We start from the raw sequence: 13,889 nt of genomic DNA, 5'->3' as shown, positions 1-13,889 counted from the left end.
GAGCTTCAAAGATGGCTCGGTATCTGCACTTCGAAAGCGAGATGAGGACAATAAAGAGGAATAGACTTGGACTGGTCGTGAAGATTTTCAGCTGTTCATCATAACATAGTACGGGGTCGTAGGGGAGGGCTTTGTTGCTTTTCATGTCCGGTCCGTCCTAATCATGTTCACTGCGCTCAGAAACTTTCTGATTTACCATTAGAAAAAGATAGATATATAATGAATGTAGAAACATTAACCTTAGTCCCTACACTTGGGCAACTGCCCAGAATACAATGGTACATAGGGCTACTACAAGTGAAAACACACTGGATCCCGGATTACATATTAAAAAGACGGGTATATGTACATCTATTTAAATTCTACGTCCTCACTTTTATCTCCATCCGCAGACTCATCTCACAAAAACCCTACAAAGATGAAAAATACTGCACCAACAAGCATCGCACTCTCCTTGACCGCACCACCCCTACCCTTCGCCGCGCTGTTCTTCGCGCTCGACGTCGGATTTGCTCCTGCACTACCGCTCCCGGAATCGCTAGCAGAGAACGTCGCTGCTCCCGCTGCTCCTGTCGGAAGCGGCTGTGTGGTGGTAGGCACGTCAGCGATAGTAGCAGAGCCCGTAGCACCGTCGTTTACGCTTGCGGCGGAGAAAACACTCCCACTCGCTGTGCTGGGGTCGTGTGAACCAAGCGTCCCCGGTGTTGGGCTTGGTACACCTGTACCGGCGTTAGGAGAAGTGTTGATTCCCGCAAGGCCTTGCGCGTTAGCTTTAAACGCGGGGAAGGTATGATCTACACCTGAAGCCGGAGCGGCAGGTGGGTTAATGGCGAAGACCATACCCTGCTGGCAATGTGTACTTTGTGAGCAGGAGAACCAGAGTGGAGAGTTGCCAGTTCCCGTAGGAATGGTGAACGTTTTTGTAGTTGTGCCAGAAGAAATGGGGACACTTTAGGGGGGGAGTTAGGTTAGCATCTTAACTTTTATTGTGGAGATTAGGAGTAGGTAGGCGATGGATGATTGGATGTATGGGACGAGATGGTTTATAACGAAATGGAATTGCAAAAGAGAAGACACCCACAAGCCTGTGTCGAATCCACCTTCGAGTGGTGCACATGGGGACGCAAACGATGTTTGTGTAACCGTGTGGTTTTTAGGGTTGCTGAAAAACAAAATTCAGTGATACAATGTATGGAATATATGCCACGAAGATGTAGGAAGCGGTGAAAAAGACATTTACGCACAATGTAAATACAACCTCGTCTCCATCCGTGGCAGTGATTGACGACGGAGAGTACTCCAATGCACCATTAGCGCCCACTTGTACTGCAAATGAAGCACCTTGTACGAAAGACGAAAGATGCCCGACACTGACGAGGGCAAGGGATATAAGGGTAGGTAATGAAAGCATTTTGCCTTGAGTGGAGTGGCCTTAGAGAGTATTTAGAGTAGGGACCTCTGAGATGGAGCGAAGCCAGAAGAAAAGAACGTCTATTAGTATTGACACGCCCGTGAATGGAAGGAGGAAGGAAAGCAAGAGCCTAAACGTACCATGACCTGGATATGCTACCATATTATATAGCTCCTGCCTGTATCGCCATCTGCATCAGCATTCGGACTGTCTGCGTCGTCTCATGGCAGATCGACATTGTCCTTGATTAAGCCCATGCCCCCCTTGAACGCCATGATTCTCTCTCACGCGTTCTGTCTTTGGCACAGTCGGTTGAGGCCTGGGCTGAGTTCCAATGCGCTGGCGGCGGTGAGTCGACAATTGTCATACATAGGGGCCGCGGCAGGCCCCTGACGCAGTGGTCTTGAGACTTGCACTGTCTTGCAGTGACGTTGAACCGAAGCTGAACAGATTGGAATGGGTTTCTGCGGAGACAGGCGTTACATACAGTATCAATGTTGTTTGACTGTTCGACTACTGTGTTCCATTTCACAAGTGACGTTGATCGCCTATCACTCGGTGGTAAAAAACTTACGTAACTTACGGACTTTGAAATTCGTCGCCTTTATTTCACGTGACAGACAATTATTTTTAGTTCCTTTGTAGGTCTTTCGGGCAGATTTGGGGAAGGTTTGAGGGGTGCAATAGAAAGAGGCTTCATATAATTGTGTACATGTTGAATTATATCGAATTCTGTCCAGGGGAGACGAGGTCGTCGGAGGGTCACTCACCGTCGGGCAGTGAAAATATTGCCCAATATGATGCTCCAAATCATCGGCAAGTCGGCAGTTAAACCTCAAGAAGTTGGTTTCGAAATAGGCCATTCTCTATACACTTTATAAGGGAGAGAAAGCAATTTAAAACCTGGAAAATTGATTAAAAGATGCCTAATCAATACCGAGAGATATTTTTCACGACCACTTTGCCAGAGTAGGTTTTGACTCAAGGGGCCCTGTACAGTGGCAACTTACAGTTGTGAGTGATAACTCACGACCGTTTGTCTGTCCATTGCTTATTACCATAACTTACTTGATCTATTTGATACCTGGGGCAAACACTTATTTTATCATAATATCAGGGCATAGCTCATGGTTCGATTATTTCAGGGGTCCGAAGGTCTCAAGTCTTCCACAAGCAGGACAAATTCTCTTGCTAATCTCCTTTACTATCTCCCAGTCAACATCTTTACAGCCAGTCAAGTACGCTTATATTCCTGAATGTAAATGTTCATAATATTTCCTTCAATGGATTTCAAAAGCTGGTGCCTCCAAATTCTGTTGCGCAGAACTACTCTCGAGTTAAGATGTGATGCACACGGTGACTGGCTCTTTAATACTCACCCCAGAGATTTGTCCAGTTATCTGTGCAATGGAGCAAGGCCCGCCACAGGTGCATGTCTCGGTGCAGCATACGCCTGCGTTTGTGAGGAAACAGGTTGAGCCTGCGGCCAAACAGCGTCGCTCTAGCTCAGTTTCAGGAAGGACGGCTGCACTGGCGAAGACGATGGACAATGAGAGGAGTGATAATGTGTGAAGAAGATGCATCGTTTCAAAATTGCTGTAGTGGATCGTTCTCTGCCTGATTGATTTGGGGATCCTATGGATTGCGAGATGCTCAGCTTATGTTTAAACTGGTCTTTATATGTTTTTTGCTCCAAGTTATCGATGGCACTTCGTTGCCGATGATATTATATTTAATGCTCCAATCTCATGTGCATGATGTACGTGGGTGGCTTAAATGCCCATTAGCCTAAAAATATAGTCTATGTAAAGAAACAGTGGTTTCAAAGTTTCTTACATGGATTTCGAGTGGAATGTATCTTTACTGAATCCTTAGAGTCAGACTAATACCTTTAGATGTGAATACTTTTTGAATATGCGTAGGTCAGGGGAGAGACTGACGTTAATTAGTGCTACATCATAATATCACGTAGTCCCTTAAAGACGTTGACACCGTTAGCGTACAATATTCTCAAGTGATCACACGCTCTGTCCTCGCTTCAATATCTTAAGCTACATGTCAGGGATGTCCATTGTCCTTGGGCGCTGTACAAAACATTTTCCAGCCGGATAGGTCATATGTTCTTGCATATGACATGGTATCGTCGCCTTATCATAGTGGTGCTTTATTCGAACAATTCTAACACCAAGTTATTTTTCAATTTTTTCCACACGGCGCTCATAGAATCATTCAAGTGACATGCTACCATTGTAGTGATATATTTTTCCATTATTCTTTACTGGCCGGCAGCCAAGGCATAATGCATAAAAGGAATTATATTTCTGGCACCATCGGCGTAAAACATACAGACCAATACAGACATCACGAAAACTACGGTGAAAACTCCCCAAGTCGAAAGGACCAAGCTGCGGGAAAAAATTATGTCATCCATCCGGAAGCAGGAACCCGGAGCTCCGCCACGGTGTGTGTTACTTTCCGCCACTCACCGTCGATACTTGTCAATTCTGTTAGCCCTAAAGACTGGCTTGAAGATACATTTTTGGACGGTAAACCCTTGTATTGAAAACCTGCCGTGGCTCAAGCTAATGCATTCGAAACTTTTGGAATGGTGCTCTCTCCCAATGGGCGACAATACAACTACGAGGAATTTCGTAGCGATATTGTAATGATCCATGCAAAAGATTAATGCAGTAAAGATTATTGTGTAAAGGTGTTTCAGTATTCTTACCTTCCAACTTTCCAGGAACAATTGAAAACTGTATAAATAAAATGAAACGAAGTATCCCTCCATTACACTCAGTACCCCGCCCTAAAACTGTATGCGGTTCCTGTAGAGGTGAGCCTGATTGAATTTTGCAGCGTGCATAGCAAGCTGGTAGCAAGTATTTGGGATGTTGTCTGTTAGGACGTAATCGGCGTTCCAGTCGATACAGTGCCTAGCCGCATCCGCGGATTGTAGGCTGTAATAGTCTCGAGGCCTGTTTTGCGGATCCATTTTTACGATGCGCATAGGATCTGTCCATGTCGAAGCATAGTGCTCGTTATTCCTTGTTATTGTTGGTGCAGGAGATGGGGACATTGTCGGCTGATTAGGTCGGATCTCCCGCCAATAAAGCTGAAGAGCTTTTGAAATGGCATCGGCGTGGAATATGTGGAGGTCCTTGTCCGCTAACGTTGCAATTTTGAACGGGCCAGTTCCGTTTTCGAGATCTTCCGCGGCGCCGTTCCGGGGTGCATGGAGCGCAACTGTACGAAGATTGTCAGCGAGGTCCTTTACCCAAGTTTTATTGGATTCTAGATGGAGGCCAACTCGAAGCTCCTCGTGCTTCACGCCAGCTATAACACTGAGGCCGTCCAAGTTAGGGCTAATGATATACGCTAGCTCGTTCCACCATTGTCCTTTCACTCCCAGATCGTCTACCTGCTTCTTCAGATCTGCGAAGTCCTTGATGCAGAAATTTAGAAGCTGAATGTAAAAAAAATCGCGATCTTCCTTGGCCAGCCTCATAACCTGTCGAATTGTCTGTGGCGCGGATGAGTCTCTACAGTCCAAAATAACGCGAATCTTTAAATCCCACAACTGGGCTTTGGAATGGGCGTCGAGCTGGTGACAGAGCTCAGCGAGCTTGGCAATGTTCATCACGAACTCGCCAGTGTTTTGCAGAATAACGCCAAATCGTCCGCGCTCGAGATCATGAGCCCGCATCACCAGCTCTGTACGGGGTTCGTGGGTCATGTATTCGGCCAGGACCATCTGAGCAGTCCAACGTCCTCCTGTTCTGTCATGGAACACGTACACATCGTCATCGGTGTAGTTTGGTACGACGTCCGTCTCTGCTCCGCTTATGCCGTATGATATGTTGTTCCGGGCTGCTCCCCAGCTGTTTTCGGGGTGAACCCCGCCCTTCTCATCCACATAGGGAAAGAAGCGATGGCCGAGCACACCGTATGTGCCCTGGACGAATTCCTCGAGTGCAGGCTTGCCGAACATCCGGATCACGTCAGGGAGAGGGCCGAGAGGGGTGTTGATCTGCGAATACTCTTTGCCTTCGTGTCCTTCTACATCGCGGCGTCTGAGCGCGTTGACCTCGGAAGCGGGGTCGGTAAGGCCAAGGTCAGTCAGATATTTGGCGTCCTCGGGGAGGCCAACTTCGCCGGGAAGCAGGTGAACCATCGTGGGAGAGGGGTGAGACAGAAAAGAGAGTAATTAATGGATGTGATGGGCTGAGATTGAAAAGATTGATGTAAATTTGAAATAGATCTGCGAGTTGTTTGCGAACTGGCGAGGGAATAAAGAGTATGGTGTATTCGGTAGGAAAGCTGTTTATATAGACCGTATCGTATTCCTAAGCTCTTCCCTTCAAAATTATCTTACAGATATAAATACTTCAGAAAACTATGACACGATTTTCCGTTGAAAATGCGAAGTGTCTGGCTTCAGATTTTGGTCAGTACAAAAATAGCAAGTCCAGAACCTTAGTACGTACATTAGTGTTAGGTTTCGTAACTAGGTACTTAGTTGTTAGTGCGTACACCCCAGTATGAACAGCATACTTTGGTGTGGTTGTGCTGTGGCTTTGGTTTATGCTGGTGTATCTAATGATTTTCTTATCAATAACACAGTACTACGAGGTTTACATGGACATATTCCAAATTCGGTTCCCTCTCTCACAACTGTGATTATTATTTTTCAGAGTTCGTCATTTCTAAAGTCTCTCGGCATTTTCGGCTTCAAATTAATCAATGTAATTGTGCCGGAAACAGCCACAACAAGATATATCCTGCAGCATTATGCTTTGCCGTGGACAACCCAATATAAACTCAGAAAAAAATTAGATTATCTGGGGTAATTATACTCTTAATCATCTATTAAAATAGTGGTTTTAGAGAAACCATTGCCAGAGGGACCATCCTACAATAATATCAATATGTACGGCATTGGTTTTGATGAAAACCACGACTTGACCATGACCCGACCACGACACAAGGTAAAATTTACCACGCTCTGTACTAATTTTATCTGGACACTAAGCACTTAGATGTTTGCACACGCAAAATGTAAGTACTATAATATAAGAAAAGGCCGGAGACTAGTAAGCAGAATTCTATTTCTCAATGTTCGCATTTTCAACGGAAAATCGTGTCATAGAAAACTGTACGTGGAAATATATGTTCATGATGATACGCTTATGAGAGTGTGGGTCCTCCAAGGATTCGGCCGTGCCTAGTGGGCTTCCCCCGTTTTTGGCATCTCTGGTATGCTTCATAATATCCTTAGCTACCCCTAAGCTGCACATACAGCCTCCTGGAACTAACGCTGACTGTAGAAATTAGTGTCAATAGTGAAAGGTTGTCGTCGTTGCTCTATTTGCAAGGCCAGTTAGGGCAACAGAAACGGTAAAAATTTCACACTTTCACAGCCTCATCTTTAAATTCTAACGTCACTGAAGCGAATGCATGGAATATAATAGGGGCCTAGGGCCGACTCAATCAAAATGACTGCAACGTGGGTGAAGATGTGTTTATCCGTCTTTCTGAGATTCCAACGCAACTCAACATAAGTTCCGTTATCCTATTAGACACGGGGTAATAGCAGTCGTACCCAGAAAATAATACAAGGATACTTGGTATGTTGTTAGAGAACCGTGATTGTGCAGTGTCAGGGGATATAGTGCCAACGACGCGTTCCGGTACGAATACAGTAATTGAAAGCCTGAGGATAGGCGATGCTATGTTAATTGTTCCCACAAACACACGTCAGTGCAACTTGATTACAAACATTTCCTCCCTAAGGAGGTCATCCGAGTGTGTGATGACATCGTCAGTTACAAATTGGTATAGCACCATTATCGTTCCCCACGCTCTAAACTGTTCTGAAGTGGCTTTGGGATGCGGCTGTGGATGGTGGCACTGGTTTCTGCATCGCATGTTCCAAAGATGGTTATCGACCTTCTTAATTTCACTGCGATGCTAGGCATACTTGGGTGGTAAATATAGCATTATTGATTTAATAGAGTAATCTATATTAAGGTGCACGATGATATCCCAGACGAAAAGGACGAGCAGTAAAAGGGATCAGATGACTTACGCTCTCACAAGCATAACATCTCTTTGTGAATATATGCAGGTAGTTATCTCACACGTCGTTGCCTTTGAATGTAAACGCTGACGAATAAGACGAACAACGAATCGTCTGATACCTTCATGAATCACAAATTGCACCACGCCTGACACTTCAAGCCTTAAGGCCGCTCAAATCATGTCTTTACATCCTGAATGTAGTGAAAATTCCGTTGGTGTCGGTAGTTCACTGCCCGTCGAGATTGGTGACCGTATCGTCAGGGAGGCATGCGAATTTCTGGACGATCGCGATCTTGCCTCCATTGCCCTCGTTTCCCACATGTTCCGCATACGAGCAAACGAGAAGCGGTTCGCTTCTCTAGTCATACACCGGGACTCTGGAGAAGATATACACCATACGGCGGAGCGCGTCAAACTCCTCGCAGATATCATCGAATGTCAGAAGGAGCTTACTTTGCTGAAAAATATCGTCGACTTCGCCACATCATTCACCCTGCGTATGATCTCGATGGACGACAAGCGTGCACTGGGAGATGAATCAATGTCTGTCGTCGACAACACGCGTCTCGCATACATTTTTCGAAATTTGTTCAGGGCATCAAATCATCCCCCTTCCGCTTTCTTTACCCTTTCGCTGAATTATGGGCGCATGCGGTGGTCTGCAATGAGCAGCGAAATGCAAGCTGCATTCCATGACCTTCTCTCACAGTCCAGTATTACCCGGCTGGAGCTCCATAGTGTAGAAGACATACCACGAGATTGGCTATGTGGCACGAAGATCAAGGACCTCCACATCCGCCGTGTCCGCGTACGATACGACCGCGACAGCATGCCTGTAGACGGTACAATACAACTCAAATCGCTCGACTGCGATGATTTCGTGGACCCCGCGAGTCTTGCGAGAATGACAGGCTGGAACTTTAGTTCCTCGAGCAGGAGCGCGAAAAACCAGTTGACCTCGGTGACAAGGCTGCACATTTACACCGAAAATATCAACACGTTGGGGAAGGTGGGTGGGATCCTGGATAACACACCAAGCCTGGAGTCGCTAGCATTCACGCTAAAAATACCCTGTGAGCCCTTACCATGAGTCAGAATTGTGTCCTGACTGCTGAGGTCCCGTATTTCCCAGTAGAAAAATATTCAAATATGCCGAACAGGATACTTGAAATCGACTTGCGTCAGCTTCCCAGATTAAAAGAGGTGTCGTTTATTTGCGGCATAGCAATTACCTTCAGGACAGAAGTTTCCCTTGTGCAGCCGAATTTGATAGCCATTCGCAACGTGGTTGGACTTACGTTTCGTATACCTTCACGCCCTATAGCCTACAGAGTCTACAATGATTGTCAGTGCGACGCACCTATGCGGGACACCAAAACTACCGAGGCATTCGATGGGATAAACTTCTGTGTTTGGAACATCGATGGCGAGCTTTCGATGACGAACGACTATTTTGGGAATTTGAGCCATGGAGCAAAGGAGAACATCGAATATAACAGGGAGAATCCAGTCGTTATGGATAAAATGGAGGAAGTAAGGTTGTATCTGGCGTGGAGCGTGTAGATATTATGCGCGCATCTTTGTGAAGGACGGAATGGATAGAAGGCCAAACTGCCGCTGAGTTATGAATGGTTGTGCTTGAAATACATACCGTTGTGCTTGCAATGCGTACCTTTCAAACAGAATTGTTAATGATACGAAAAACCACAGCGCAAGAGATTGGTCCACACTAAGAAGGATTATAAGCAGAAATTTCTTGCTCTCAGAAGTTTTATGCTTCATATCTTCCGACTGACTGGGTGTCATCGATAGACTGGTCATGAAGACTTTGGGTTGGCTGTGGCATTTGCAAATGGCAAATACACTAAAGCGTCCTTCAAAGTATTGCATGGGACCGTCTAACGGGAAAGCGCGATGAAATTCTGAAGGATAATACGAGATCAGGAATATTTGGAAGAAGCGCCGACGTGACTTGGCAAGCTAGGGTCGAGTTGGCCGTGTTTGTGAAATGAGGGTGATTAGAGAAATCTAATGAATGCTTCGCCACCATTGCCGAGTCGCGACGAGGACCACATTTCCCATAGTCATCAAAGGCAACATTGAATACTCTGGACCAGATACTAAGCGCTAAGCTCTGGCGCAAGTAGCCTGAACAAAGACACCAGGAGTCTCAAAGAGTCCAATGACATTATGAGACTGATGAGACGCAGTGGTCACTGGTGTCAAGCTAATGCCCAGAGCAGAGATGTGCAGGATCAGGAAAAAACAGAGGCACCAGATTTAAAACCCAGGACAGTCAGGGCCGTAATTAACAGCCAAGCGGTTGGAAAGGAGGAAGCAAGCAATGATAGACACAGCGGCCGTTTTAGGCAGCGGAGATTGAAATTGAGACCCAGCCGGCGAACTCCAGACGTTGCACTGGACCCCAGGAGAAAATGTGGACTAGTACAAGAGATATCTGGCTCTGCATCCATGCTGCGTATAGATACGCGGTGATTATGAATGGAGTGGAGGGCTGGAAAGAAAGTCTGTCGAGTATACCCTCCTTAAATCGCTTTTTTCATGGCGGCACGTGATTCCAGTTTTGATCGCACGGACCAAGCAGAACGTCCCACGGTAACCGATTCGGGCTTCGAAAAAAAAGGCAGGTACACACCATCCCACTATCCTCCTCCTTCCCGTCGTCCGCGTCCTCCACAGCATTGAAACATCGCTGGATCCATTGGGGAATGGGCGTATCGCTGATCATTCTATTTTATTAATTGAAATCTTCTAACTAACAAAGAACAAGTGCTGCAAAATGTCTGGAAGGTGTACTGGATGAACGACTGTTGATGGCTAGCTAGTCCTTCCACGTCCGTCTGTCTTTCCTTCAGAGCTGCCCCCCTCTGGTCTCAGTCTGTGTTTATGTTTCTACGTTTTTGTCAGGCTGTAGGCCTGTCCATTGAACCCTGTGACACGACATACTCGAGCTTGCATGCGCTCGTAGGGCGTGGGTACGTGATGCTTCTGCTAAGGCGGTCAGTTATTTCTCTTCCACAAAAATGCGGGGTGATCGATGCCTAGAGCATTTTTCTGAAGGTACGCAACATAATGACCTCTAATATATGCGCATATATCTACCTAGAAAACAGTGTAGGCAGCTGTTGAGTACAAATGGCTACGTCTCTAAAGATTTGGGAGCACGGCTCTCATTATTCAATAAGTGTGCGGTATTTCTTTATTATTCCCTGTCATCGTGCAAACATTTAGATTTATTTCAATTAGGTATATTTCTCGACACTGGTGTAATATGTCAAGCTACACAGCAATTCTTCTCTAAGCGCACTCCGCAGCCTGGACAAGCCAGTTGGCGGAGAGACCCAACTTGGTCTCGCCAACCCACCCCTCCACAACGGCGGCAGTTTCAGCCGAGGTTTTTCCCTCTGCAGAGAGTGTCTTGTGGACGTTAAAGACGTTATCGTAGCTAGCAGTTATGATCTCAGCGGCTCCTCCCTGAAAACACATGCATTGTCAGCATTCGGACAACATGGATTTAAGAAAATTGGGTAAATGATGCGGCGTACGTTGACTGGGGTGCCTGTGGATACAGCAAGAGAACGGCCGAGGACTGTAGAAAAGGTCAGTGAAGTGCAAGTGGGAGCATGTAGGAGGTGGGCTCGTACCGTAGTTAAATTCGATGGCGATAGCGGTGAGGTCGGTTTGGTCAATGGGACCATCGGCTTTGAGGAGGAAGGTGCAGTCGGCGAGATCTTCCTGGCGCTTGGCGGGAGAAGCAGAGGCAGCCACTGCGAGAGTGGCAAGAGTGACAAAAAGCTTGGTGAAGTTGGCGAACATCTTGTGTGTGGTGTGGTACGAAAGGTAGGATGTTTAGCTGCAGTGGGATGAAGCTGTGAGTTGTTTTTTGTCTCTCTTTATAGTCTTGAATAACTCATTCTTGGCGATGCGTTTGAGTAGAACGCTGTCTGACTGTGTGGGTTGATTGTCCAGAGGGTTGATTCTCCACGCTGGTGTGATTGCAATTTCGCTGTTGCTATATGTAGATGGACTTCCGCGTTGATACCAAGATCTTACCATCTAAGCATTTTACATGTATCTGAAGTGAACCTTCGGCCTCGATATGCCGTCACTGATCCACCTCCCTTTTGAAATACCAGATATGGTTGTTGGCCCTACAAGCGGGCCTGTCGCACTTATACCCGCAGGCAGACTGTATCGACCACTGGGAAACGTTAATGGATATTTAGGAAGAAAATATGGAGGGTGCACTGATGAGCAGTGTTTAGGATTGGATGCATCATTGTCGAGTTTCATCTTTGGAGAATGTAAATCGCTAACCGATCCGCAGTCCGCTTCTACCGAGGTCGAGGTAAGCTCATATCACAATATCACATACCTCAGCATGCAAGTGAAGGCTTTGTTGCAGAGCTGGTCCGCAGCGCCTTCAGAAAGTGGTCGTCGAGAACATATTAGGAGAGAATCATTCGTTGTCTTGACGAAGATCCTAATCGCATGCGTCCATTAGCTTTGTGAGTGAACACATCTCACAGTCTCGTCTACGAAACGCAACACCTTATATCAAGCCAAGTGATTTGCATCAAAGCTTAGAATTGAGGTAAATGTATGTATGTATAATAGCATAATCCTGACAGTGATCCTTGAACCCGAATGAAAGATTGCCTTCTCAAAACTTTAACGAGCAGAGAACTTGTATTGTTCGAGAAGAGTCAACTTGTGTCCATCAGGTAGACCTGTTACTGCTCTGTATAAGAGGATGGGATTTTGAAAGGATCCTCGTTATATGGGATATAAAATCCATTTTAAATGTATTTATTCTGAATGAGGAGGTCAATGAGGGTCAATGACGCAAAATCTTAATATCAGAACCTGTATTTACGAACAGCGATCAGAAGGTTATGCAGTGAGGCGTTCCTTTTATCTGTATCACGTCCATGCTTCAAGTCAAGTATTTATGACACGATTTTCCGTTGAAAAAGCGAACATTTAGAAGTAGCATTGTACTGACTAGATTCCGGCCTTTCCTTATACTGCAGTACTTACTTTTTGAATGTGTGAACATCCAGGTACCTGGTATTTAGTTAAATTTAGCACAGACCGTGGTAAATCTAAACTTGTGTCGTGGTCAGGTCGTGGTCAGGTCGTGGTTTTGATAAAAACCTACGCCTTACAGGTAGGTAATGATATAGGGAGGGTCCCTCTGAATATTTGCATACCTACGGCAGCCGTTTCAGTAGATAATTAAGCTTTTATTTATTCCAAAAAATCTACCATTCTTCTGACTTTCTATCGGCCTATGCACGGCAAAGCATAATGCTGGGAAATCCATCCTGCCGTGGATGTTTCCGGTACAATTACATTTTCCATTATGAAGCCAAAGAAGACGAGACACATTGGAAATGAGAAAATATCAGGAAATCTGGGAAATAATCATGAGGGTTGTATAAAAGATAATTGGCCTTGGTTTATGTTGATGTCAGCCCTATGGTACTGTATTTCTATTACGAAAACTATTCCATACGTTAGTACAGACCAAGGCCCCAGTAGTAAGTACGACCACACCAAAGTGTGTTGTTCGACTCAGGGTGTATGCACTAAGAACTAAGTAGCACATTACGAAACCTAACACTAATGTACGTACTAAGGTTCTGGACTTGCTATTTTGGTACTGACCAAACCCAGATGACAGCCACTTCGCATTTTCAACGGAAAATCGTGTCATAAGTATTTGATATTATTTTTTTTGGACTACGTCTTATGAAGGTGGAACACTCTGCGCAAATCTTCTTTTCTACCTTCTACGCCCAGTCCATATTTCATATTTGTCCACATTAAAATGCGCAACGGAAGGCACAGGAGAGAACACAACCAAGATAGGCACCGGATCCACCTCCAGGGTAGTCAGAAGGATCGAAATCGGAGCATTCTCTCCCCACGCACGACAGGTATCCCCCACTGCATCCCTGTGCAGCTGACTCTTCTCTAACCAGTGGTTGGCTGATATGATGGAGTGTCACTTCGGGCAAGATATCTCACAATATGACGAACAGTCACCTTGAATGCTGCACGTCTGAGTCTCTGACACAACGCTTATCCTCCTCGGACCACGTAAATGTATCAGGGTTGGCAGCGTTGTACGCTTTTGCCATCGTTTTGCTATGACACGATTTTCCGTTGAAAATGCGAAGTGGCTGTCATCTGGGTTTGGTCAGTACCAAAATAGCAAGTCCAGAACCTTAGTACGTACATTAGTGTTAGGTTTCGTAATGTGCTACTTAGTTCTTAGTGCATACACCCTGAGTCGAACAACAGTGAACACACTTTGGTGTGGTCGTACTTACTACTGGGGCCTTGGTCTGTACTAACATATGGAATAGTT

The 13,889-nt window shown here is 45.7% G+C and overlaps 4 protein-coding genes across 4 annotated transcripts; 1 reads left to right on the top strand and 3 right to left on the bottom strand.

Moving 5' to 3' along the window:
• Positions 1-399: 399 nt before the first annotated feature.
• Positions 400-1,411, bottom strand: JR316_0009504 (putative GPI-anchored cupredoxin; the record flags this gene model as incomplete). The annotated part of the gene is made up of 3 exons (XM_047895206.1): positions 400-949; positions 1,082-1,162; positions 1,245-1,411. The coding sequence occupies 3 exons, from the start codon at positions 1,409-1,411 to the stop codon at positions 400-402; spliced, it is 798 nt and encodes a 265-aa protein (XP_047744925.1).
• Positions 1,412-4,220: 2,809 nt separating this feature from the next.
• JR316_0009503 (uncharacterized protein) lies at positions 4,221-5,585 on the bottom strand (the record flags this gene model as incomplete). Its single annotated transcript, XM_047895205.1, has 1 exon — positions 4,221-5,585. One exon carries the CDS (start codon positions 5,583-5,585, stop codon positions 4,221-4,223), a length of 1,365 nt encoding a protein of 454 aa, XP_047744924.1.
• A 2,085-nt stretch (positions 5,586-7,670) lies between these two features.
• On the top strand, positions 7,671-9,055 carry JR316_0009502 (uncharacterized protein; the record flags this gene model as incomplete). The annotated part of the gene is made up of 2 exons (XM_047895204.1): positions 7,671-8,565; positions 8,625-9,055. The coding sequence occupies 2 exons, from the start codon at positions 7,671-7,673 to the stop codon at positions 9,053-9,055; spliced, it is 1,326 nt and encodes a 441-aa protein (XP_047744923.1).
• Positions 9,056-10,810: 1,755 nt separating this feature from the next.
• Positions 10,811-11,329, bottom strand: JR316_0009501 (uncharacterized protein; the record flags this gene model as incomplete). The annotated part of the gene is made up of 3 exons (XM_047895203.1): positions 10,811-10,987; positions 11,059-11,102; positions 11,158-11,329. 3 exons carry the CDS (start codon positions 11,327-11,329, stop codon positions 10,811-10,813), a joined length of 393 nt encoding a protein of 130 aa, XP_047744922.1.
• Positions 11,330-13,889: the final 2,560 nt, after the last annotated feature.

The sequence above is a fragment of the Psilocybe cubensis genome, chromosome 9 (assembly GCF_017499595.1).
Source record: "Psilocybe cubensis strain MGC-MH-2018 chromosome 9, whole genome shotgun sequence".
Taxonomy (NCBI): domain Eukaryota; kingdom Fungi; phylum Basidiomycota; class Agaricomycetes; order Agaricales; family Agrocybaceae; genus Psilocybe; species Psilocybe cubensis.
The sequence above is the reverse complement of the archived record's forward strand: the minus strand, read 5'-3'. Positions and strand labels throughout refer to the sequence as shown.